The sequence below is a fragment of the Schistocerca americana genome, chromosome 4 (genome assembly GCF_021461395.2).
Source record: "Schistocerca americana isolate TAMUIC-IGC-003095 chromosome 4, iqSchAmer2.1, whole genome shotgun sequence".
Lineage (NCBI taxonomy): Eukaryota > Metazoa > Arthropoda > Insecta > Orthoptera > Acrididae > Schistocerca > Schistocerca americana.
In genome coordinates, this window is record NC_060122.1 from 206337012 (window position 1) to 206362000 (window position 24989).

General features: G+C 42.6%; 1 protein-coding gene across 5 annotated transcripts in view; it reads right to left on the reverse strand.

Annotated features, from left to right (window-relative positions):
* The window catches only part of LOC124613162 (gamma-aminobutyric acid receptor subunit beta), a 610426-nt gene that overhangs the window by 90129 nt on the left and 495308 nt on the right, over positions 1–24989 (reverse strand). For 3 of the 5 annotated variants that reach the window (XM_047141789.1, XM_047141793.1, XM_047141788.1), the window contains exons 5-6: positions 21417–21499; positions 18959–19096 (exon numbers count right to left, since the gene is read on the reverse strand). In XM_047141789.1, coding sequence (XP_046997745.1) covers positions 18959–19096; positions 21417–21499 — 221 coding nt within the window. Of the gene's footprint in view, positions 1–18958; positions 19097–19567; positions 19706–21416; positions 21500–24989 lie in introns of all 5 variants that reach the window. The other 2 variants (XM_047141792.1, XM_047141791.1) reach the window with 1 other exon arrangement.

A 24989-nucleotide genomic window follows, 5' to 3' on the forward strand; every position in this document is an offset into this window, starting at 1 on the left:
CAAGTTTATAACAGCAAAAACGTTCCATGAAACAAGGCTCCAAGACGTGCGATTTGCGAGAAAACGGCAAAATTTATGAGTACGAGCCACCACTGATCTTCAGTCTGAAGGTCTGTGCTCGCCATTACGAATGTGTCTGAAATATAAACTTTGGCACTTTATTCCTCATCTAATTGTGCTCAGAATCGCCCATGGGCTAGCTCAAAAAGAAATACTTAGTCAGGCAAGTTAAAGTTACAGTCTGTACCTGTTAAAGAAGGTGTTCCACGTCTCATGGAATTTGGACACAATACTGTACTCATCTCTACTGTTACGCACACTCGGATCGTCTCGTAAACATTGACAAGTCTGTACAGTTTGTTGCTCCAGCTCTTCAAACCTATACTTCACATCTGATGAGGAGAACAGGGCACGTATCATCACCCTACCTCCCAGGAACTTCACTCAGTGGAATTGGAGTGAAAATAAGTGAACACATGTCTCGGCTTGTACGTAGGTACTCGACTGTTTCTGTAAAAAAGACGGTCAGAGTTTTCGAGATTTTCGAGGTACTGTATGTGCTTTTTAACGAGCAGTAGCCTCGGATGAACTAGTAGATTAGTGGCTAGCGTCGCGGTTTTTTTTAATTTTGCGTCACGTATTCGAAACGCGGTTAATGTTTTTTTATTTATTTTATTTGTATAGTTTTCATTTATCTACCCATGTTCGTAGAAGGTTCCTACAAGGACACTTCTTGTCAAATTAAGCACAATGGCGTTATATTAATTACAAAATTACAACTGGATTTCACAGTGTCATACATTTATTATTTAATATGTGTGTGTGTGGTATGTAGAGGGGTTACGATCGTTTAAATGCTCATATTCTGATATAACATTCTTATTTCAATTCTTATATTAATTCTTATATTTATTCATATGTTTATTCTTAAGGAAGATTTGTGTGCTTTCCCTTGGATGATACCGACCGCAGAAACAGTCGACACATGTATAATGCGAAAACTCCGTGAGCATCGCGCGAAGGGACATTTGGCACAGTCACGTTTCTCCGCATGAATCTCACTCAGGAAAGAAACATCGTTAACATTACTGAAGATTCCACACGGTGGCAATAATTTCGCGGCAAATCATGCATAACGGACCACTTTCCCGAAAACTGACGCTCACAATTGATTTTGAATCAACGTACACTACACGAATTTCACCGAAAACAATTTCAAATAATTTTCTCTCTTTCCTTTTTATTTAATTCATCTGACATACAATAAGTAGACGACCGCAGAAACATTCGGTACATGTATAATGCGAACACTCCGTGAGCATCGCGCAAAAGGACATTTGGTACAGTCACGTTTCTCCGTATAAATCTCACTCAGGAAGCAAACTTCGTTAACATTACTGAAGATTCCACACGGTGGCAATAATTTCGCGGCAAATCATGCAAGCTGAAACATGTGTTCGCTTATTTTGACTCCTCTTCCACTGAGTGAAGTTCCAGGGAGATATAAACTGGAAAACATTTGTGTAGTAATCTTCTACGTATATGAGTACGTAAACGAAAAACAAAAGTAAAAGTACTAATCGGGTTTCGAACACGGGTTGGAAAATAAAAAAAGGCCTCGATGCTGACCGCTGTTTTACGATTTCACTTGAGGCTATCATGCAGTATAAGACACATAAAGCACCTCAAAAATACTTCGAAAACTTTGACCGTCGTTTTTTCAGAAACGGTCGAGTATCTACAGATAAGACTTCGTTCGTTTATTTTGATCCTTCTTCCATTGAGCGAAGTTTCTGGGAGATTGGCGCATGGCACTTGCCGTGCTCTCCTCGGGAGATTACTGCAGAAGGAAAACTGCAGAGGCCTGAGATCAGGTGATCTTACAGGCTCTGATCGGCTTATCCATACTGGACCGTATTGGCTCGTTAGGAGTCGTACATTAACAGTAAAAAGTACCGGCATTCCATCAGGTGAAGATCTCGCTGCAAAAACCGAAGGTACCTTTGTCTATCAAGTATTCTTGCATGAATGTGTGGCGCAATGAGATGGCCACCTACACACAACTCATTCACTGAAAACGATTGCTGATATAATGACATGAACGGCATGTTGCTTTATCTCAAATTTGAGTGTAATTAGGCATGTACAGGGTTATTACAAATGACTGAAGCGATTTCACAGCTCTAAAATAACTTTATTATTTGAGATATTTTCACAATGCTTTGCACACACATACAAAAACTCAAAAAGTTTTTTTAGGCATTCACAAATGTTCGATATGTGCCCCTCTAGTGATTCGGCAGACATCAAGCCGATAATCAAGTTCCTCCCACACTCGGCGCAGCATGTCCCCATCAATGAGTTCGAAAGCATCGTTGATGCGAGCTCGCAGTTCTGGCACGTTTCTTGGTAGAGGAGGTTTAAACACTGAATCTTTCACATAACCCCACAGAAAGAAATCGCACGGGGTTAAGTCGGGAGAGGGTGGAGGCCATGACATGAATTGCTGATCATGATCTCCACCACGACCGATCCATCGGTTTTCCAATCTCCTGTTTAAGAAATGCCGAACATCATGATGGAAGTGCGGTGGAGCACCATCCTGTTGAAAGATGAAGTCGGCGCTGTCGGTCTCCAGTTGTGGCATGAGCCAATTTTCCAGCATGTCCAGATACACGTGTCCTGTAACGTTTTTTTCGCAGAAGAAAAAGGGGCCGTAAACTTTAAACCGTGAGATTGCACAAAACACGTTAACTTTTGGTGAATTGCGAATTTGCTGCACGAATGCGTGATGATTCTCTACCGCCCAGATTCGCACATTGTGTCTGTTCACTTCACCATTAAGAAAAAATGCTGCTTCATCACTGAAAACAAGTTTCGCACTGAAGGCATCCTCTTCCATGAGCTGTTGCAACCGCGCCGAAAATTCAAAGCGTTTGACTTTGTCATCGGGTGTCAGGGCTTGTAGCAATTGTAAACGGTAAGGCTTCTGCTTTAGCCTTTTCCGTAAGATTTTACAAACCGTCGGCTGTGGTACGTTTAGCTCCCTGCTTGCTTTATTCGTCGACTTCCGCGGGCTACGCGTGAAACTTGCCCGCACGCGTTCAACCGTTTCTTCGCTCACTGCAGGCCGACCCGTTGATTTCCCCTTACAGAGGCATCCAGAAGCTTTAAACTGCGCATACCATCGCCGAATGGAGTTAGCAGTTGGTGGATCTTTGTTGAACTTCGTCCTGAAGTGTCGTTGCACTGTTATGACTGACTGATGTGAGTAGATTTCAAGCACGACATACGCTTTCTCGGCTCCTGTCGCCATTTTGTCTCACTGCGCTCTCGAGCGCTCTGGCGGCAGAAACCTGAAGTGCGGCTTCAGCCGAACAAAACTTTATGAGTTTTTCTACGTATCTGTAGTGTGTCGTGACCATATGTCGATGAATGGAGCTACAGTGAATTTACGAAATCGCTTCAATCATTTGTAATAGCCCTGTACGTAACGTAAAAGCTCACACCTAAAACACATGCTTACTCATTAGGATAGAATTCCGTGCTGCAGTCAGTTTCGGCTCGTAAACACACATTCACGGTTATCTCGAAAACGGCTCGTCTGGTGTCCATGTTTAGTAGAACGTTTTTGCTCCTGTTATCGAATACTTTCACCCGTTCAGATGTCTCTATTAATTATGACACACCCATCATTTCTGAAATGATTTGTTTTTATTCTTTTTCCGAGTATAAGCTTCGATGAACGTTTGCCTCACTATAAAACTGTGTGACAATTGGGCGTTTTTATGACATCATGCGAATCAACAACGCGACTCGGTGGTTAAGTGATTGTCAGATTGCGAGTTCAGAGGTCTCCTTCGGTCCTATAATTGTTTCTGTCACTTATCTATTAGTCACCTCTGGGAATGGTTTGGTACTGTAAAATACGCCAAGTCGCACAGTCTTGTTGCCTCCACAGTGCTGGGCATTAAGAACGCCAGGTGTCAAATATTTTAGTACTATTATCGCTCTGCTCGGCTGTGTTTATTGTTTTTGTCTGTCATCGATTTCGAGGGTAGATGGCTTCATCTTCGGGCACTTTGCCAAGTAGTTGATGTCATATACTACAGCTATTATATCCGATTAACGTAATGCGGTGTCCTCTGGGAACGGTTAATATGCCACTCTACGACTGGAGCAGCCGTGTCTTAACCACATCAAAGGGACTGCTGAATTACATTAACCGGATATACTTGCGGTGCTATGGACACCGATTAGTTGGCTAAATGCCAGAAGATGAAACCGTAGAATTATACCAGTGGACAAAAAAAAAACAATAAACATGGGACCAAAACAGTAAGATAAAAAGTTTTTATTCTGCATAACAAATTAGCTAGCATGGTGGTTCAATCACTCAACAAAATATAGGTACAATGTAAATGGCTGGGTATGTCGGACCGAAAGTCACATGAAGGCAAAGGAATACCCCCTCCGATAAGGCTGCACCTGGTAAAGCACTGCAGTGTTCCAATCAGCTTTCGTGTCAAGAACAGTTTTACGATTTATGTGTGAATAGTAGAAATTCATGCTTGTTCAGTATATCCAGAAGACAAAACTTAATATTAGAATATTTATAACAACCAAATAGGGGTAAAAAAAGAAGCATGAAGGGTGGGACCCTAATTTGAGAACAGGCCTGTCGATGACCCCAGTTCTTTTCATCCCACGGAACCGGGAATGAGAATAGGCTAGAGGGATCCCAATTGGGAGAGGGTTAAATAGTGTAATTTAAAGTTGTTTATGTGTCTACAGTAGTTTGATGAAAACGTGCGACTACAAAGTTAACAGGCATCAAGGCTAAAAGTTTCTACCTGGGTAGTCATTTTAATATGATATACAACCAATTAAGTTCTTAATTCGGGTTAACTCAGACTCAGTTCTACACCCTGACAGAGCGTTGGGGCGATGCGCGACTCTAGCACTACTGCCTAATGGTGCTGGTTTGCCAATTGCTTTCCTCCGACATTTTATGAACTCTAGAGAACGTGTCCTGTCTATGATGGTGATAAGCGTTTGTTCAGATTATTGTACAGTTTGGAATGAAATTAAAATTAATTACGGCTCGTCGTCTGTTCTTTTCGAATAATACCGAGTAGCTGGCTCAAGGTCTGTCAGTCTGGAACTGGGCGCCTTCACCTTTACTGCTCTTGTCAGCTATACGCTTTTGATCAAAAGTATCCAGACAACAACTAGTGGGCATTAATAAAGGGTGTGTTCACCTTTAGTTTTTAGGTCAGCTTGAACTCTGCTCAGAACACTCTCAGTGAGGTGTCTGAATGTCTGTGGAGGAATGGCAGCCCATTCTTGCCCAAGAGCCGGAGCCAGAGAAGGTAGTGACGTCGGGTGCTGGGGTCTGGAGCGAGGACCTCACGTCCCACAGATCTTCCATTGGGCTCAGGTCGGGACTTCCGGCAGGCAAATCCATTTCAGGGATATTATTCTCCACAAACCGTGGCCTCAGAGACGTTGCTTTATCACATACTGTTGTGTTGATACAAAACGACCACCATCTCCGAAACGTTCCTCTGCTGTAGGCACTACTCAGTGCAATAAAATGTGTTCAGTCCTTTTGCATTTAGCGTATTCTTAAGCGCAGTAAGGGGAGAAGATTCTATCCACGAAAAATACCCTCATGTCGTAACACTACCTCCTCTTCATTGACATGATGGCAGTTAACGTCCTGTGTAGGCATTCGCCAAACCCTTAACCCTTCCAACTGCCTGCCGCACGGGATAGCGTGATTCATCACATCAAATCACTCGATTCCAGTCATCCACTATCCATTCGCGTAGCGTTTTACGCACCTCAAGTGTCGCTTATCATTGACTGCAGAAATGTGTGGCTAATGAGACGTGACTTGACCCCTCCTGCCCACGTTCCCCGTTCTTTTCAACTCACTACGCGTCGTCATTGTGCTGGTTGGACTGTTCCTGGCACTTTGAAACCCACAGATGTTTCCTTCCGCTGATTTTACACGATTTTTCACAACCACCCACCACAATGTTGACGAACCCTGTCCCTCACAATATGAGCTTTTGCTGGTCTTAGTTTAGGTGTGGTTGTTCCTTCGAGTTTCCACTTCAAAATCACATGACCAAGAGCCGACTGGGGCAGCTTTGGGAGGGATGAAATGTCCCTGCTGGATTTGTCACTCATGTGACGTCCACTGACTAGTCCACGTTCGGTGTCACAGAGCGCTCCTGACGGACCATTCTGCTATTACTGCTTCTCTGCTGACAGCATTGTACTCTCCGTCTTCTTTTACACTGGCGGGTTCGCCTGTCGTGACATCTAGTGATCAATTTTCGCATTATACAGGGGTGTCTGAATACTTTTGATCATATATTTGTTCCTTGGCGTTTGAAGTATTCTCTTAGGCAGTTTGCCCTTCCATGTTCAAATTACCCTGGAATTCAAGAACAAAATAATAAATTACTTACGCAAAAATAACCTTCAGTTATGAAGAAGGTAAATAACCTACTGAAATTTTGATACGGCACTGAATGCGGTATGTTTTATTTACAAACGTTCAATGTGGCTATCTTTTGCAACACGACAAAAGCCCCATCCGTAATCAGTTTCCTGGCAAATCATATGATGCAAGTCGTGATATATGCTTGTATTATCTATTGTCACAGGTCCATGACGTTTCCCGGAAGCAGAGATGCAAACACTCTGTCTTTAATGTAACCCCAGACACAGACGTCCATTAGGTTTAAATCAGGTGATGGCCAGGATATTGTTCCACCACGTTTAATACAAGCCCACTCCTACATGGATACACGACAATCTCACGATGATGACGTGTGGCTCGCCATATTGCGGAAAAATAAATTTTTTGAGGCCTTATATAACAATTCAAGCACGTCCAGGCACGATAAGCCAGTTACAGTTGAATCAGCATAAAAGAAGGGACCTTAAATCTTGTTACAGTTGACCTGGCGTCCTGTGTGATACGCAGCCAGTTTTGTTGAGGCTATTGTATCAATTAATAACAGTTTGTCTTCGAAATGGTGGCTTGCGATATTTGGTCCTGAATTGTTTCTGAACTGTAGAAGCGGATTTAGATTCATGAAACCATAAACGACACTTACGCACACTCAGCTCGATCATACGACTCAGTGATGACTGTTGAAATAATGCATTCGCGCATGCCACCTAGCGGGAAGATCAGCAACTAGCTGTGTTGGGCGGGAATAAAACTTGAAGACATACTGCATTCAATGCTGTATCAAACATTTCTATAAGTTATTTACCCTTTCCACAGTTGAAGGTTAGTTTTGTATAAATCATTCTTAAACATCCTGTGTATGGCACAATTTATTGGAGTCTACTGTACTACGTACGCAGGTATTAAAAGGAAATATTTATTTTAAAAAATGAATAGTTTATCTGAACAAGTTTCTTGTATTTCAGTCTTTATAACTGCGGACGCCATTTTCCTACTCTAGGTAAGCCAGAGTAAAGTCACTTTTTATTTATCACAAGGCTTGACTTTTTTTGCAACCCTTAAATAAGGCAGGATGTGTGAGAAACGACTTACCATTGTTTCTAGAGTTCTGCGTCAACAAATACAGGAGTTAAAATTTCGAATACAATTTCGTACGAAAGTTCATTATCCTCACATACTACATGGGTTAATTGTCTTTGTGTCATCAGAGCCGCGGCAGTCCGATCATACGGTAATATCACATAGTCGTTAGGACCGCAAATCAAGGAGGCTATTAACACTGGTTTAATACAGAACGAAATATTTCGCAAACGTATAAGCTCGTTACAGGGCTGACTTACGCGTAATAGTCCCTGTAATCGAACGGTACTTTTTTAAAATGTTTCTTCGTTAACAACTCCCACTTTGATACGAGGCACAAAAGTCATGAAAGGGAGAACAAGTGGGGGTAGACCGGATTCTTCGAGTGCCCATCACACAAGAGGTAAACCAGCTACTCCGCCACTGATCTACCACATCTTGAACATTGCATGTTAGATGCACTAGGCTTGCTTTCTGAAGTTCATCTAGATCATGAACAAGATAGTAAATATAAGCAGTGGGGACAAACATGTAGAACATGACACGGACTTGTGCAGCCTGATGCTGCATAGAGGCGCTGATGCTCATCTGAAAACCTCTAGGCCAGTCGTAAAGTAGAGACTGTGTTTAGGGACTCTGTGCTCGCTGAGATAGAGTGATGAAGGTGAATTCCGTAACAAAATTTCTCTAACAGAGTTACTGTTTAGCTGTCGTCTCGCAGTCACAGGATCAGCACGAACTCCATCGACATTTTTCAGGATTTTGGTAGAAGGCACCCGTGGTCTCCGGTAGCTAGTTACAGTCATCGGATTTCTTTCATTTTCTTACCCACTATTTATCTTTGTACCTGTATTATCCTGTAAATATCTGCAAATATCGACGATATGTACTATGTGTCTGGCTTGAAAACAAGCTTATTTCAGCCATTCACGGTACTTAATGTTGATTCTGTACTGCTCCGTTCTGCCTCCTTCTTTTTTCCAACAGTATTAATTGTGTGGCAGCAGTGATACACTGCAGAAGGGACAGGATTACTGATAAAGAGTTGACCGAAATTCTCCTCATGTGTGGATTTACTGAGTGCCAGGGAAGAGCAACGCTCTTCTGAGCTATTTCCGTATCGACAGAAAACGCCTTGCAGTACTTTTGCGTGTCTCTGTTTGTGTTCTACGTTTTGGTGAGGGGCATGTTACTGACTTTTTCACTGTAATGAAAGTATTTTTACAGGAACTAAGGTAACTGGATAACAAACAGAATAAATCATAATTATACAGGGTGATTCAAAAAGAATACCACAACTTCAAAATGTGTATTTAATGAAAGAAACATAATATAACCTTCTGTTATACATCATTACAAAGAGTATTTAAAAAGGTTTTTTTTCACTCAAAAACAAGTTCAGAGATGTTCAATATGACCCCCTCCAGACACTCGAGCAATATCAACCCGATACTCCAACTCGTTCCACACTCTCTGTAGCATATCAGGCGTAACAGTTTGGATAGCTGCTGTTATTTCTCGTTTCAAATCATCAATGGTGGCTGGGAGAGGTGGCCGAAACACCATATCCTTAACATACCCCCATAAGAAAAAATTGCAGGGGGTAAGATCAGGGTTTCTTGGAGGCCAGTGATGAAGTGCTCTGTCACGGGCTGCCTGGCGGCCGATCCATCGCCTCGGGTAGTTGACGTTCAGGTAGTTACGGACAGATAAGTGCCAATGTGGTGACGCTCCATCCTGCTGAAATATGAATTGTTGTGCTTCTTGTTTGAGCTGAGGGAACAGCCAATTCTCTAACATCTCCAGATACTGTAGTCCAGTTACAGTAGCACCTTCGAAGAAAAAGGGACCAAAAACTTTATTGGCTGAAATGGCACAGAAAACGTTCACCTTAGACGAGTCACGTTCATACTGAGTTGTTTCCCGCGGATTCTCAGTGCCCCATATACAGACATTGTGACGGTTGACTTTCCCGTTAGTGTGGAAAGTTGCTTCATCACTAAACACAATCTTTGAAACGAAAGATTCATCTGTTTCCTTTTGAACAAGGATAAAATCACAGAAATCGATTCTTTTAATCTTATCAGCTGCAGACAGTGCTTGAACCAATTTCAGACGATAAGGTTTCATAACTAACCTTTTTCGTAGGACTCTCCATACAGTTGATTGTGGAATTTGCAGCTCTCTGCTAGCTCTGCGAGTCGATTTTCCTGGGCTGCGAACAAATGCTTGCTGGATGCGTGCTACATTTTCATCACTCGTTCTCGGCCATCCAGAACTTTTCTGTTTGCACAAACACCCATTCTCTGAAAAATGTTTATACCAACGTTTAATACACCACCTATCAGGAGGTTTAACACCATACTTCGTTCGAAATGCACGCTGAACAACTGTCGTCGATTCACTTCTGCCGTACTCAATAACACAAAACCTTTCTGTTGAGCGGTCGCCATCTTAGCATCAACTGACGCTGACGCCTAGTCAACAGCGCCTCAAGCGAACAAATGTACAACTAAATGAAACTTTATAGCTCCCTTAATTCGCCGACAGATAGTGCTTAGCTCTGCCTTTTGTCGTTGCAGAGTTTTAAATTCCTAAAGTTGTGGTATTCTTTTTGAATCACCCTGTATTATTACTCTGTACCAGACTACAAGAGACTAGATTATTTATATCAAAGTACTCGGAAAATATCTCTGAACACCCACCGAAACTTACGATTATTCACTAGGAGTCACAGACATGTGGTTTTGTCAAAAACACGATACTTGCGATATCTCACTGTTATTTTATCTGCTTTGGGGAATCATTTGGACTACCGTGTAGCGTGTGTACTAAGTTTGTGTGAGAAGTAAATTACAAAGAAATACACTACTATGCCTTAAAGGGTCTTTCCTCTTTTAAATGCGGAGATTAAAGTATTCTTGATAAAGAACGATGTGTGTTGTAGCGATTATTCTGTTTTCGTCGACTCCCTCGAGGTTTCCAACGTTCTGGCAGCGCAGCACCCATTGTTCTTCACAAATTGCTCTTCTTAAAAAAGAAATATGAAGCCGGATGAATTAGTATATTCTCAGGGCTATGGCACTTGTCAGGAGACCTCTACATATGAGTTGTAGCTCACTGCAGAGGGTAGTGGCAGGTACCAACAACCGATAAATATCAGTTATCAGTAAGACTACATACACATTTAAATGAGCAAACTGCGTTTTGAATAGACGTCTTCCATGTTAATTATGTTTAAAAGTATTTTCCAGCAAGTGTGTTCGAATTTCTTCGCGCCTACTGTATCTTACAAGGGGAGGCCGCCAATTGTGAAATTCAGATTCGATTCATACTGCGCATAATAAAAGCTCATGGCCAGAGGTGTAATGTGGCAAAGCACCAAGATGCACTTCTCAGCCGTTGTCGAGAAAATCGACAGTTAAAACAAACCGTTGAGATGAAATACTCTCTACGATTAATAATTTTCCAGAGCGTCCTGGCGCAGCGGTAAGCGCTAGGGTTCGTAATCTGAAGGTCGCCGGATCGAATCCCGCGCCATGCACTATTAGTATTTTGTAATTCATATATATATATATATATATATATATATATATATATATATATATATATATGAATTGCTTATGCATGTTGGTGAAGGCGGATCGCTCTCCAATTGTACCGCCTCCATTTTTCCGTTTGTTTAACAGGGTGTACCAAAGCTCTCCCGTCCGCACTGATTTTCGACGATTTTATAAGTTGCGCTAGGGACCGCATCTACCTTCTTTCGAAGTTAGCAGGCAACTACGCTGTTATGCGGCGGCTCGTTTCGGCCCATTCAACATCTGTCCTTCAAGTGTAACAAGCGAGTAACGGAGTTTATATTTCATACCTGCCACAGCAAATTTGTGTTCGTGGGGTTTCTATTCTAATTCGACCGTTTGACTTACGCTATACGTATTCGTTTCGGAATATCGTTTCTACGTCTTCCGTTAACTATACGTGGTTAACATTATGAAGACAATTAATAACATTTGTGAAATACAACTTTGTTTGCGGAAAACATAATGATGTTCGAAGTCGCCAGTTTTTCCACGACAAACGACTTTCAACAACTTATTATATGCATAATTGTTGCAACTGATTGCCGGGAATTATATATATATATATATATATATATATATATATATATATATATGTAAATTACAAAAAACAAATACTAAAAAAAAGTTGAATGGAGCGAGATTCGATCCGGCGACCTTCGGATTACGAACCCGAGCGCTTACCGCTGCACCACAACGCTGTAGAACATTGATAATCGTAGAGAGTATTTTATCGCAACGGTTTCTTTTAACTGTCGATTTTCTCGACAACGGCTGAGAAGTGCATCTTGGTGCTTTGCCACATTACACCTCTGGCCATGAGCTTTTATTATGCGCAGTATGAATCGAATCCGAATTTCACAATTGGCGGCCTCCCGTTGTTAGTGTCTTACGACTTACGGCGTATTATCAAGATTAAAATGCTCCATTTTTTTCCAGCGCCTAACAATCCGTGCAAAATATTGTTTCTGGTGATGGCAATGGTTATATGGGTAAAAATCACATTAAAAGAATGAACTTCGTTACTCTTTCATCGCGAAAGTATCTTTATGTTACAACACGTATCCAGTATGAAAAAAATTCTGATGATTATTGCAGCACATTTCCCAGTTATCTGAAAATTGACCCCAATGCAAAGTGAGAGCGAATGAAGTTCTCTTCCTTTGTAACTATGTGTACTTGTGTTTTCCCACTTAGTGCTCGCGAATATACAAAAACTTGCATGTATTCCACCGTATTTAGCTATTATATGATTGAAGCATCTGATGTAATCGTCGTGTTAGTGAACACAAAAGAATAGTATCGTTAATTCACCTCCCGTAGAGGTGGAATATTTTTACAAGAACAAAGCATTCTTCAGATGAAGAGTGAATTTACTTACGGGATGAATCTTTCACGCTGGTGTCGTGTGTACTCTATACTGTGATTTAACTAGATTTTAAATCTTATTTTCTGCACACAATTATATTCTGTCAGAAAGTTTCTCGGGACATGGTGCCTGCGTACGATAAAATGTGGTTCCAGTTCTCTGTTTAACTACTATTCAAAACGAGTTTGCAGCGCCGCCAAAATATTAATAACTATACTACATCTAACAAACTACACGCATAGCTCTTGTGAACTTCTGGCGGCATCAGTACAAAAAGACATGGCGTGCATACACGAAGACCGGGAAGAGGGGACATGGCATGCAGGCTAGACGCAAAGAATTACTTACGGTGTCAGGCGCACATTGTTCCAAGGACATTTGCAGTAAATCTGTTTCGATGCTCTCTAAAATGATGTAATGAGGGGCGGGTAACATCTTTCATCTAGTGCCGATGATTCTTGCTCGAGCCATTTGCGGTGTGTTCTAACAGCGCAGCGGGCCCAAGGAATCGCGGTATGGCATGGTTTCAGCTTCCTCTGAAACATGATGTGCCCGTTGGCTTGTTGCAAGTCTTTCCAGTATGGCGCCACCTATGGGACTTTCATGCCAGACACCCCTTCATCTTTGGTGAAGCAATTACTTTCGTGGTCCCAACATACTGAGGTGGATCGACTGTATTGCAGACAAATGAGGCTGGAGATCGTGTAGCTCTATCTCAAGACCTAAGGGAGATCTATAAGCCCAGAGAAAATTAGAAAAAAGCGTAGAATGCGCTAGTCAGCAGAAAGAATAGATACAAGCTCTTGCTACTGGATCGTAGCGACACCAAGACGTGAACTCAAACTTGTAGTCTCCCGCGGAGAGTTCATTAATGGAGAGCCACCAGCAAGCAATCATAAATTTCACTCATGTTCTTAGGTCGTCGATCACATTGTAAGTAGGCTGTTCAGGTTTTTATGTTGGTAACGCCACGTAGCGCTCTGTATGAAATTCACTGACTGTGCTGTGTGCAGTCTGTGGCTGGTTGGACTCATTGTTGGAATATTCGCTTGTGTAGTGTTGGGCAGTTGGATGTGAACAGCACGTAGCGTTGGGCAGTTGGAGGTGAGCCGCCAGCAGTGGTCGATGTGGAGAGAGAGATGCCAAAGTTTTGAGAGGTTAGTATAAGCGGACGATCTGGACGTGTGTCTGCCAGAAAAAGGAAATTTGTAAAGATGGATGTCATGAATTGGTATATATGATGACTTTTGAACATTATTAAGGTAAATACATTGTTTTCTATCAAAATTTTTTATTTGCTGACTATGCCTATCAGTAGTTAGTACGTTCAGTAGTTAGGATCTTTTATTTAGCTGGCAGTATTAGGGCTCGCTGTATTGCAGTAGTTCGGGTAACGAAGATTTTTGTGAGGCAAGTGATTCATGAAAGGTATAGGTTATTGTTAGTAAGGGCCATTCTTTTGTAGGGATTACTAAAAGTCAGATTGCGTTGCGCTGACCAGAATAAGTAAAGAGAAAACTGTGTGAGTTCGTTCAGTTTTACTCAGCTGTTTCGGTATCAAATAACGTGGAGGTTTACCAGCACAGTGATTCATAATTTTCCAAAGGGAGCGTTTCAACATCTGTTTAGTGAAACATCTATTACTGGCTAATTTTCATTTACTGGAAATGGAAGTAAATTTCAGATGCCAAAATGCAATGAATAAAGTGAGAGGAAAAGCCATTGTCGTTATTTCAGTCAAAAACTGATTTCTCCGGTGTAGGACAATAATGGAGGTCGTTCCGTCTTATCAGAGGCAGTCGTTTTGGTTCGTCAAAGTAGACTAAAAGTGCCCAGACACCACCTGACGTTCGTTCCCGAGGCATCAGACCTGTTACTAATATCGCGTCGTGCTTCCATTTGCTGCTGAACAGTGTTCAGTTCTTTGGAAAATTCTGATGATTGCTGGGATGGGAATCATTTTTGGTCTTGCAGAAGTGTAATGATCTTACGTTACGGGGTTTTGAGGGATTTAATTGACGACGCGATTCAGGCTCCAGGTGACCGTGGACAAGTTTGATGAATTTGAGGGCTGGACATAAGCAAATCAGTCAAGCACGTCTGATGCAAAGATCTCACTTCAGTGTTGGAGTGTTTCCGTGAACTATTCAATTCATTTCACTATGAAACAAGGTGCCTGGCCAACCTGGCGAACACACCCTCCTACAGCACTTCGCGCATAGAAGCCCTCTGGCAGGAGTCCGCCACACCCATCTGGGGCCAACAGCCAATTGGCACTCCGCCAAACCACTGACCTTGTGGTTCCTGCTCGCTTTGCTTAAGAGAGATAAACATGTTTGTTTCTAGCTTTCTGTTTTATTCCGAGACTTGACATGAATGATCTTGGCAACAGTTTCAGTATTTTTTAATAGTGTTGTCCTTGTCGCCTTGAGCAGCTTGTAGCTCCCATTAGACCCCAGGGCAACGCAGTACATTAACAAAAGCAGTGAATGTGTGTGTGCAGAACCTCACGCCGGAAGTGAGAAACTACCCACAGTACCGAGCGAGCACGAGTCAACAGAAGAAGAATCTAAGGACGGAACCAGTGCCCGCCAGAGTAAGTTGAATCTATATTTTTACTGTTTAGGTTTTTCTGGTCTGCCTGTCAGAAAACTTCTTGATTTTATGTAAAGTGTACGTGTTAAGTGTTTTAAAATTATGTACGGTGTTCTAAAACTATGGCGTGGCCAGTTATTGCTACACTTTTGGCTTTTCCGACGCTTTTATTTATATATTTTCAGGTGTAATTTCTGAAGGAACACGTTTTTTTTTTTCTTAAGAAGAGAATATTCTATTCTTTAAAAAGTATGTGAAACAATTATGCATATTTTACCACGTTTCACTTTGATGGAGCTGCACGACCGTTTCATGTGAACTGTTACCATCACTGCGTATACCACCAAGTGTTTGTATTTCTGTGCTTGTACTCGTAAGTTTTTAAAACCGCTGTAATTAAGTGAAAAGTAAATGTTAAGAGAAAAGACACAATACGTTATATAAACATGACAGACTAACCTATTTGTATTTCTGTGCTTGTACTCGTAAGTTTTTAAAACCGCTGTAATTAAGTGAAAAGTAAATGTTAAGAGAAAAGACACAATACGTTATATAAACATGACAGACTAACCTATAAAAAGTACAACGCTTGATGCTTATATGCCTACGCAGAAGAGTTAGCATTAATACTTGCTCCGGTAATATATGACTGATAATGATATTATTTATGTTACTCTAAATGACCCACAACACAATCTACGTGAATCAATGGATGGTATTAAATTTACATCTGCAAGTTACTGTGAAGTGTGAAGCAAGAAATGTTTGTTAATGCGGTGAGCTGTTACCACCACTGTGGTTGGAAAATGAGATATTTAAATCATTTCCTTCTAAGAATTCCGATGTACTAGATAAGATTCCACTCGTTTTACACTGGTTTGGTAGCTTTTGTTTTTCGAGCAACAAAGTTTTTAGGAGTGGATACACGTGGATGACGCATACCAGAAATAAAGAGCTGGTTTGTGTAATTTGACAAAAATGAGGTACGATGTGAGACATATGAAGTAAAGTCCCCCTTAAATTAAAGATTGGAGGTAAATTTTTGGGGGTTCGTGTAATTCCGGTATTTCTGGTAATGAACGTTAAATGTTGTGTTTTCTATTGAACCATGCCGAAAGAATATCATATGCTTTCATTTTTTTAGTGCTCCGAGTGAAAACAGGAGAACTGATGTGAGATGAGAGAGAGATCAATGTGTTAGCTAAAAAAATATACCGTCACATTAGTTCCTTGTACAGTTTGTTCTTTCATGCTGTCTACATTACCTTGATCAGCTGTGCTGTCTATAGAATGATGTGTATTCATTTACTATGGAGCTAATGAGCATGCTGCATATGCTTTGCAATGTTAAGGGCAAGGTTGAGTAGTGGAGGCAGAATAAAATATATGTCTCCATAAATAACATAGTGTAATTCACTGCTTGTTAATATTAACTGACAATCGACAGATTGAAAGTTTCAACTGCATAATACTACAGATGAAGTAGTAAAATGGTATGCATGACTCACGCCTACTCATGCAATTAAACGTGGTAAAGGACAAGGAAACCAATGACTATCATGACATTCCGTTAATTGAGATCTAAGGCATGCGATTACCAGAAAGCTTAGCGAAAACTGAGCTACATCAGCAGCAATGAGCATTTGCATTTTAATCGTTGAATGCGAAGCTATTTCGAGAACAGCGGAATCAATTCAGAACCAGCAGACTTGACTGTTTCATAAGTTTGGGGCTTTGTCTGAAATGGAGCGAGTAATCAACGGGGGCTTTTAACAGCCCATAAGCCCGTCCGGGGCCGTGCGCTTATTGCTTCCCAGACAGCGGGCAGCTTCTGGCCGGGACCGCCTCCTTCCGTCCGCGAGTAAGTCTGTTCTCGCCACCGGAACACTACTTCCTTATTCGTGCTGTTACATGTATTTACCTCGACTGAGATGAACGAGACTTTAAAGTGGTGCGAATACGTTGACAAAGAAAAGAGAGAGAGAGCTTATCGCAGACGAAAACACGTGTGTAACTTGTGAGTAAACGAAACCATGGGATAAACTTCCATTTTGATCGGCTTTGAATATGTTGTAGTATAAAGCAAAATAAGAGACCGCATTTTTTTATACGGGCCCCTACATCCGTTAGGGGGCTAGAACAACCATCCCCTCCCCCTTGAAAGAAACTGAGTTTAATATTTCTGAATGAATACCTTTGAAACGGTTGTTGTTGTTGTTGTTGTTGTTGTTGTGGTCTTCAGTCCAGAGACTGGTTTGATGCAGCCGTCCATGCTACTCTATCCTGTGCAAGCTTCTTCATCTCCCAGTACCTACTGCAACCTACATCCTTCTGAATCCGTTTAGTGTATTAATCTCTTGGTCTCTCTCTACGATTCTTACCCTCCACGCTGACCTCCAATACTAAATTGGTGATCCCTTGATGCCTCAGAATATGTCCTACCAAGCAATCCCTTCTTCTAGTCAAGTTGTGCCACAAATTTCTCTTCTCCCCAATTCTATTCAATACCTCCTCATTAGTTATGTGATCTACCCATCTAATCTTCAGTGCTCTTCTGTAGCACCACACTTCGAAAGCTTCTATTCTCTTCTTGTCCAAACTATTTATCGTCCACGTTTCATTTCCACACATGGCTACACCCCATGCAAATACTTTCAGAAACGACTTCCTGACACTTAAATCTATACTCGATGTTAACAAATTTCTCTTCTTCAGAAACGCTTTCCTTGCCATTGCCAGTCTACATTTTATATCCTCTCTACTTCGACCATCATCAGTTGTTTTGCTCCCCAAATAGCAAAACTCCTTTACTACTTTAAGTGTATCATTTCCTAATCTAATTCCCTCAGCATCACCCGACTTAATTCGACTACATTCCATTATCCTCGTTTTGCTTTTGTTGATGTTCATCTTATATCCTCCTTTCAAGACACTGTCCATTCCGTTCAACTGCTCTTCCAAGTCCTTTGCTGTCTCTGACAGAATTACAATGTCATCAGCGAACCTCAAAGTTTTTATTTCTTCTCCCTGGATTTTAATACCTACTCCAAATATTTCTTTTGTTTCCTTTACTCCTTGCTCAATATACAGATTGAATAACATCGGGGAGAGGCTACAACCCTGTCTCACTCCCTTCCCAACCACTGCTTCCCTTTTATGCCTCTCGACTTGTATCTTGACCTGGACGAAATCTCACATTCTGGATGGCTCGGAGAGTCCCAACCACGATAAATGGCAGCAACGTCTAGTTTCAGTATTAACTGCTTGCTATGGGGTAAAACCTGACACTCTCGTTTCTCAGAAGAATTTTCGAACTGATTTGTCGCTACTGAATAAGTGCTTAAGTTGAAAACCGAACTGTGTGACTCGCGAATTAGAGAACCATGTATTATGCTGGCGAACCGTGGGCAAGTCAGTAGATAACCATCTTTTGTATGGCGTTTGTAAGGACGCTCTTGCAACGATTTTTATTTTCGATTCCTTCTTTTATATTTGTCATGTGGTAAGATAGCTGATCCACGGTGTTATAGAATAATGTTAGTGAACGTGGCTTGACTTCTCAAAAAGTAGTGATCAACGCAGACTTATGGGAAGAGTCGCTTTGCTTATTGGCTCCTGAAATCAGTTTCCAGAGGTTAGGCTGCAGCTACTAGGCGGGGCAGCGGGTGAGTGTGGGGATCAGGCACGGGTGGAGGGGGGGGGGGGGGGGCATGGCTAGGGGTGAAGCGGTCGGCGGCTGGCGAATGGGGCAACGGCGGCAGCGGCTCGCACTGTACCTGCTGTCCGTGGCAGCGCGGCAGGCCCGGCTACGAGCAACTGGCTAGCGACTCGAGACAATACCTGTGGTGAGACTAATTTCCATAGCCCTCTGGCGATGTCCCAATACTTTGAATTGCGGCAAGGACACCTCATTCGAGACGCCCACAGAGTTTGGCCCCTCGTTCCATTTATAGCGGATGTCCCTCATTGTATACCCAACTGGGAAGAAACAGGGAGAGTGTGGTGCAACCCTCTTGACACAAAGCACGTAACACGTTATGCGCTCTCTTTCACGCGCGCGTGCGGGGACCGAAGGCTCGCGCCCCGGAGGAGCAGAACCGGACCTCCAGCCTCCGAGGCGGCTGTTCAGGCCCCGCACGCGCCACCACTCCAGTACGTGTATGTTACACATGCACACAAGCGCGCACACACAAATCTTACACACAAACATTTGGCAGTGTCCTCAGCTGTACAAGGGCGAGGACGTGCGCAACACGTATTGAGATGAGTGCTGTCGGGTGCGGGAAGGGACGCAAGTTTTTATTTTTTGCTTTTTCTTTTTATTCCGTGTTGAGCGCCGCAGACGACTTCCGCCCGTGAGATTTGATCGTTTAGGAAGGGGCGAAGCTGCGGCGGCGAAGCAGGCGTCAATTCCCGCACCGACAGCGCAGCAGAACTAGCGAACTCTACCTGTGGTCAGGTTAACTTCGGTCTCCCTCTGTATATGCCCGAGGACGCGGAACTGAGGCAGTTGCACCTCCGTGGAGATACCTACTGATCTATTCCCGTCCTTCCATTTGTATCGAATATCACGCATTGTGTATCCAACTGTGAGTAAAAAGAAAAAAGAGACGGGGAACTATAAACAGTTTTATATAGTAGCTTTCATTTTCAATAATATATTTAAAAAAAAGGGATAACATTCCTGATGATGAAAAATAAATAAATTTCGCTAAATGAATTAAAATAATGTTACGATTAAAAAACATTATGTTTAACCATTATTTTGAAATAAAAATTTGTGATCGCTACCGTACTTGCTACAAAGAAATGGGAAGAAAACTAAAAGAGGAAAGTAAAGAAAGAAGAAAACAGAAGTCAAGGCACAGCTCAGCTAAGGCGTTTATAACTCTGGTATGGCGAAAGCGTGGGAAGAAAAATTCTGGAAAGTCGTACACAGATATTTTCAGGCAGGCAGTGCTCATTTCGAAACTGCGTCCATTATTATCTGCCGTCGACCTAGGCCTCGTTGCTACGGAAAGGGGTTATCTGACGAGGCCATTTATTTGTATTCTTCTACGTTACGTTTCTTTATCAGAAACTGTCTGAGCATACCTGTGTACGAGTCTCGAATCAGTGAACAACTGTGACGCATGCAAGTGGGTTGGCAACTACGAAAAACGAGAAGCGCAGTATGGCACGCGACTAGCCGATTGGCGGAAGCTCTTCACCCAGGGTCGCCACTAGCGTTTGCCCTGCCCTCGCTCATGCTGGAGTGAATAAAACTAGGATGGCGTTTATGAGGGAGCGGCATTTTATTTATTTGTTGAGGAAAGGGGAGGGGGCTGAGATTTGAATTCTGGATGGTCAAAGGCACAGAAGAAGCGATCTCTTTTTTTACCGCGTCGTTTTATTAGTAAATAAACAGGCTTAGAAAGTAAGGGAGAAAAAAAGAAGACAAACAGCTGGAAACGGAAGCGAGCGTTTCCGAGGGCCTAGAAGCTGAGAAGCGGCGTAGGCGGACATGCGGGGCGGGTCGGAGCTTGTGGGGGTGTGGCGGGGGCGTGGCGGGCGGTGCTTGGTGCTTGGTGCGGTGGTGCCGTGGTGCTGCGGCAGCGGTGCGGGTGGCGGCCTCGCCTACACACCGGTCAGCAGCGGTGCCACTTGGTCATTAGATGCACAATGCAGGTTCAGTCAGTACTGCCTGTTGCTCTGTTTTGACTGCTCATCCTTGGCAAGTTTCGGCTTGTTTTCCCGGATATACATACAGTTAACTGCTTTTGTTTCTCTAGTACTTGTCTGACAGAGTCTTGCTGTGCGTAGTGCGCCACAAACAACTGTGCAGCAGTATGTATAACTTTTTTTTGCAAAGAGACTCTATTTGTTGTTTTGTTTTGTATTGTTATACAGAACAATGTCTCCCTTCCCCGGGCACGACGTTTAGTGCTGTTTTTGAGAAGGAGACCGAAATTAATTAAAAAAAATGAAACACAAAATGTACAGTATACACAACAGGGAAGATATTACGCTACAATATTTACAAATACACTTTAAATATACAGCCATCTCGTAACAGCAACCTTAACTGCAAAGAACTACTGTTACATTAATCAAAAGGCACGAGTTAATATACTTTTAATAGGTTATGTTCTGGAAAATAAGAACTTGGACATATTAAATAAAGACTATGAAGTGACTGATTAAGCACACAGTGTTTTGTTAGAGAAATGCTAATTTGCAAGTTAAAAGAGTCTATTTTAAGAATGTAGTTTGCAATAAGTGTTGATTATTACAGTAAATGAACTTATGTGGTACTTACAACTCTCGATTTCAATATGACACAGTTGCCTGTCCATGGGAAAATACTGCAGGTTCATGGGACACGACGCAGTAATGGTCAAGCTGTAGAAAAGAAAAGAGAAAACAGTCAGATAAGGAAGTCATTTTCTACAGTATGCCAGAATCTGTGGGTTTCGTGAATGAAAGCCATTACATTCAGTGCCCATACATTTGCTTCACTACTTGGAACTTACAGTGGCATTAATAGTGATTCACAAATTGCTTTTATATGTAAAAAGAAACATTAAATTCCTATCATAACATTAGAAATATGAAATCTACGTTTGAAAAGTAGTGAAGTGTTCCAGACTTTATGTCTGTCCATGTTTATGTATTGCTTGTGCTTGTTCTGTTTGAGATCCTTCGTGGCGACGGGTGCGAGGACAGAAACACGCCGACGGACTTGTTCGGCCCAACTTGTAGCACTTCTTTTCTGATTCGGTGCGAAAGAGCAGCTGCTGTCCTCTCTCTCTGAAAAGTCATTGCTTAAATATTGAAATTAATCGGCTAACTAAATTTGTTACTTGTAAATTGCCAGAACAGCTAGTTACGCAACTAGGATCGTCCCAATTACTACTATGGTTGGATGTAGTGTGGCAATAATAGGGCGTTTATTGGAGCAAATGGTTATGGTGCAAATAAGGGAAGGGAAGCTGCCTCGTAAGACTCACAGCGGTAAACAGAGCGAAAATTTTGGCCGTTGGGTGGAGGGACACTCTACTCTCTGGTGCCTAGAGCCCTGTACACAATATACCTCCGCTGCCCTCGACACAACTTGGCCACATCTTGCTAACTGTAAGGGCTCCTCGCCATTGGTTTAGACACGGGAAGAGCTGGGGGCGATTCTTTCAGGTCACCCCTCGCTTGTGTTGATACTGAAGCCAGATTGGCGCACTAGCCCAACGGAAACATTGAAACGGCGAGTCTGTAAAACCACCAAAATCCCGTGTTCTGTCTCATTGTTGTCTCATTTATTCGCGGCCATAGTGGAGTTACGTGGCCATCAGTACCTCCGCCGGCGAGTTGACCTGTGAGCTGTTCCCCTGAGGTAAGCCGTCCCACCATTACTCCACCTTCCGACGTTCTACACATCAGCTTAGGTTGACTCTGTTCACAGCGATTTCGGGCGACTAGCTGCAGTAGCAATTTGCTACTAAGTAGTATAGGTGCATCAGTTGTAGGTCACTTTTCTACATTTTTGACATAGGTCAATGACCTTGACCTAGTTCTGGCCCCCATTTTGTATGCATTTGTGACATCAGCTGACCTATGCCGTTGTTCCTGAGGAGAGGTTATCGACCTTTCAATGATGTCATAAGCCGCACCCCTTTCGCCGGCCGGAGTGGCCGAGCGGTTCTAGGCGCTACAGTCTGGAACCGCGCGACCGCTACGGTTGCAGGTTCGAATCCTGCCTCGGGCATGGATGTGTGTGGTGTCCTTAGGTTAGTTAGGTTTAAGTAGTTCTAAGTTCTAGGGGACTGATGACCTCAGAAGTTAAGTCCCATAGCGCTCAGAGCCACACCCCTTTCCTGATGCTGTCACACTCAAGGGGGAAAAAATGGCTCTAAGCACTATGGGACTTAATATCTGAGGTCACCAGTCCCCTAGACTTAGAACTACTTAAACCTAACTAACCTGAGGACATCACACACATCCATGCCCGAGGCAGGAGTCGAGCCTGCGACCGCTGCGACCGTAGCAGCAGCTCGGTTCCGGACTGAAGCGCCTAGAACCGCTCGGCCACAGCGGCCGGCCTCACTCAAGACATCACACGCCAAACCACTCTTTTTGATTATGTCATCAAGAGAGGAATGCGGGAAATTCGACAATTGGTGTGAAATTCAAATAAAGACAGCAGTGGATGATAAATTTACACCCACCCGCTTACCACCCCCCCCCCCCCCCTACCCACACACACACACACACACACACACACACACACACACACACACACACACACACACACACAAACACACACTCTCTCCCGTCTCCCGTCCCCAATCAGAAGCTAGTGTTTTAGCCATTGCACAAAATAACGAATTGCACAAAATAACGAAAATGTTGTAAACTGTGTTTTCTGTACTGGCTTCAAAAAATCATTTATTGATTGGCTCTCCAGTCACCTCCATAAATTTTTGTTCTTGTTATTTCATCCCCATCGCCACGTACGGGTGGGGTGTGGGCTGTCAGCGGTACAGCTCTCTGCTCTTCAGCCAAGTGAATTAAAAAAATTATAGTGAGAATATACAAACAATATTTGGGCTGTTTTCTATTTTAAAGCAAAACTCAAAGACAGAAGTTAAAAAACGAAAGTATAAACATTTTAAAAACACATCGCAGTAGGGTGAAATTCATCTGATAGAAACACTGAAGCACTGCGAATTCATTGAAAATCTGAGGGACATGCACTAGTGTTAGAAGTGTTGCCGGAGGGTAGAGTATGTTCCATAGGGTTGAAGGATATGGATACATAGGAGAACTATGGAGACGAGACGTATTAGCTTAGGTGGATAGTGGGAAATACAGTCGATGGGGAAGACAGAGGTTGGGGAGAAGTGTGTCGTGTGGGTAGGACAGTGGTTGCAGTAGGACAGGAATAGGTGTGGATGGAGAGGGAGGGGAAGTGGAGCCTTGATGTGGAATGTTATATGTGGGGAAGAGATAAAATTGGTAGGAGGGATAAATATCAGGGCAGATCTCATTGTCTGGGAGAGGAAGTTGGTTGAAGTTGGGATAGGATAAGGAATGTGTGTACATGTAGGAACAGAATGATGCGTTTATGAAGGTGTGGCAGCATACCAGAGTTGGTGATGAGACGGGATACAATATGATGATTGAAATCTAGTTTGCGGACAGTATAGGAGATGCGGAGGTGTTCGATTAGGGTGAGGATGGATGAGAATTTGATGAGGTGGTGGAGGATCCAGGTGGGGGAAGGTAAACAGAGTAGAGTGCACAGCACTGAGAATTTTGAGGGCTTTATAGAAGTTCGTTGGGGTGGAGATCCATGCAATATTTTCGTAGCAGAGGATGGGCCAGATCGGGATTTTGTAGATGTGGAGAATACTGGAGGGGTGTAATCGCCAAGTTCGGCCTGTTAGCGATTTTAGTCTATTGTGGGCATTCTGTAGAGTGGTTATAAGGTGAGGCTTCCACGTTAGTTTCTGGTCGAGTGTTAGTCCAAGACATTTTAGTGTGCTAGTTAACTGGACAGGATGGTAATACCTGGGTTTTTGAGGCGTTGATGTTGAGGAGCTATTGGTTGCACCAGGAGATAAACTGATTGAGGTCACTTCCATAAATTTCATTGGGTACCATATATTATTTATAAGGACTGTTGGAATGAGTGTGTAACTTATTCTCTATAAACAGTTAAAAACCAAAATTTGCATTTCCACTTAAATTAACTACTTAGTAACACACAGTGGCTGAAGACAAGGTATACTTTATATAATAATCTGGAAAACTTCAGAACGCAAAATAAAATCAACTGCTGCTTTCATGCTCCTGTTGATCGTGTTTTCCAAGAGACGACTGTAATGGTAAAACATTC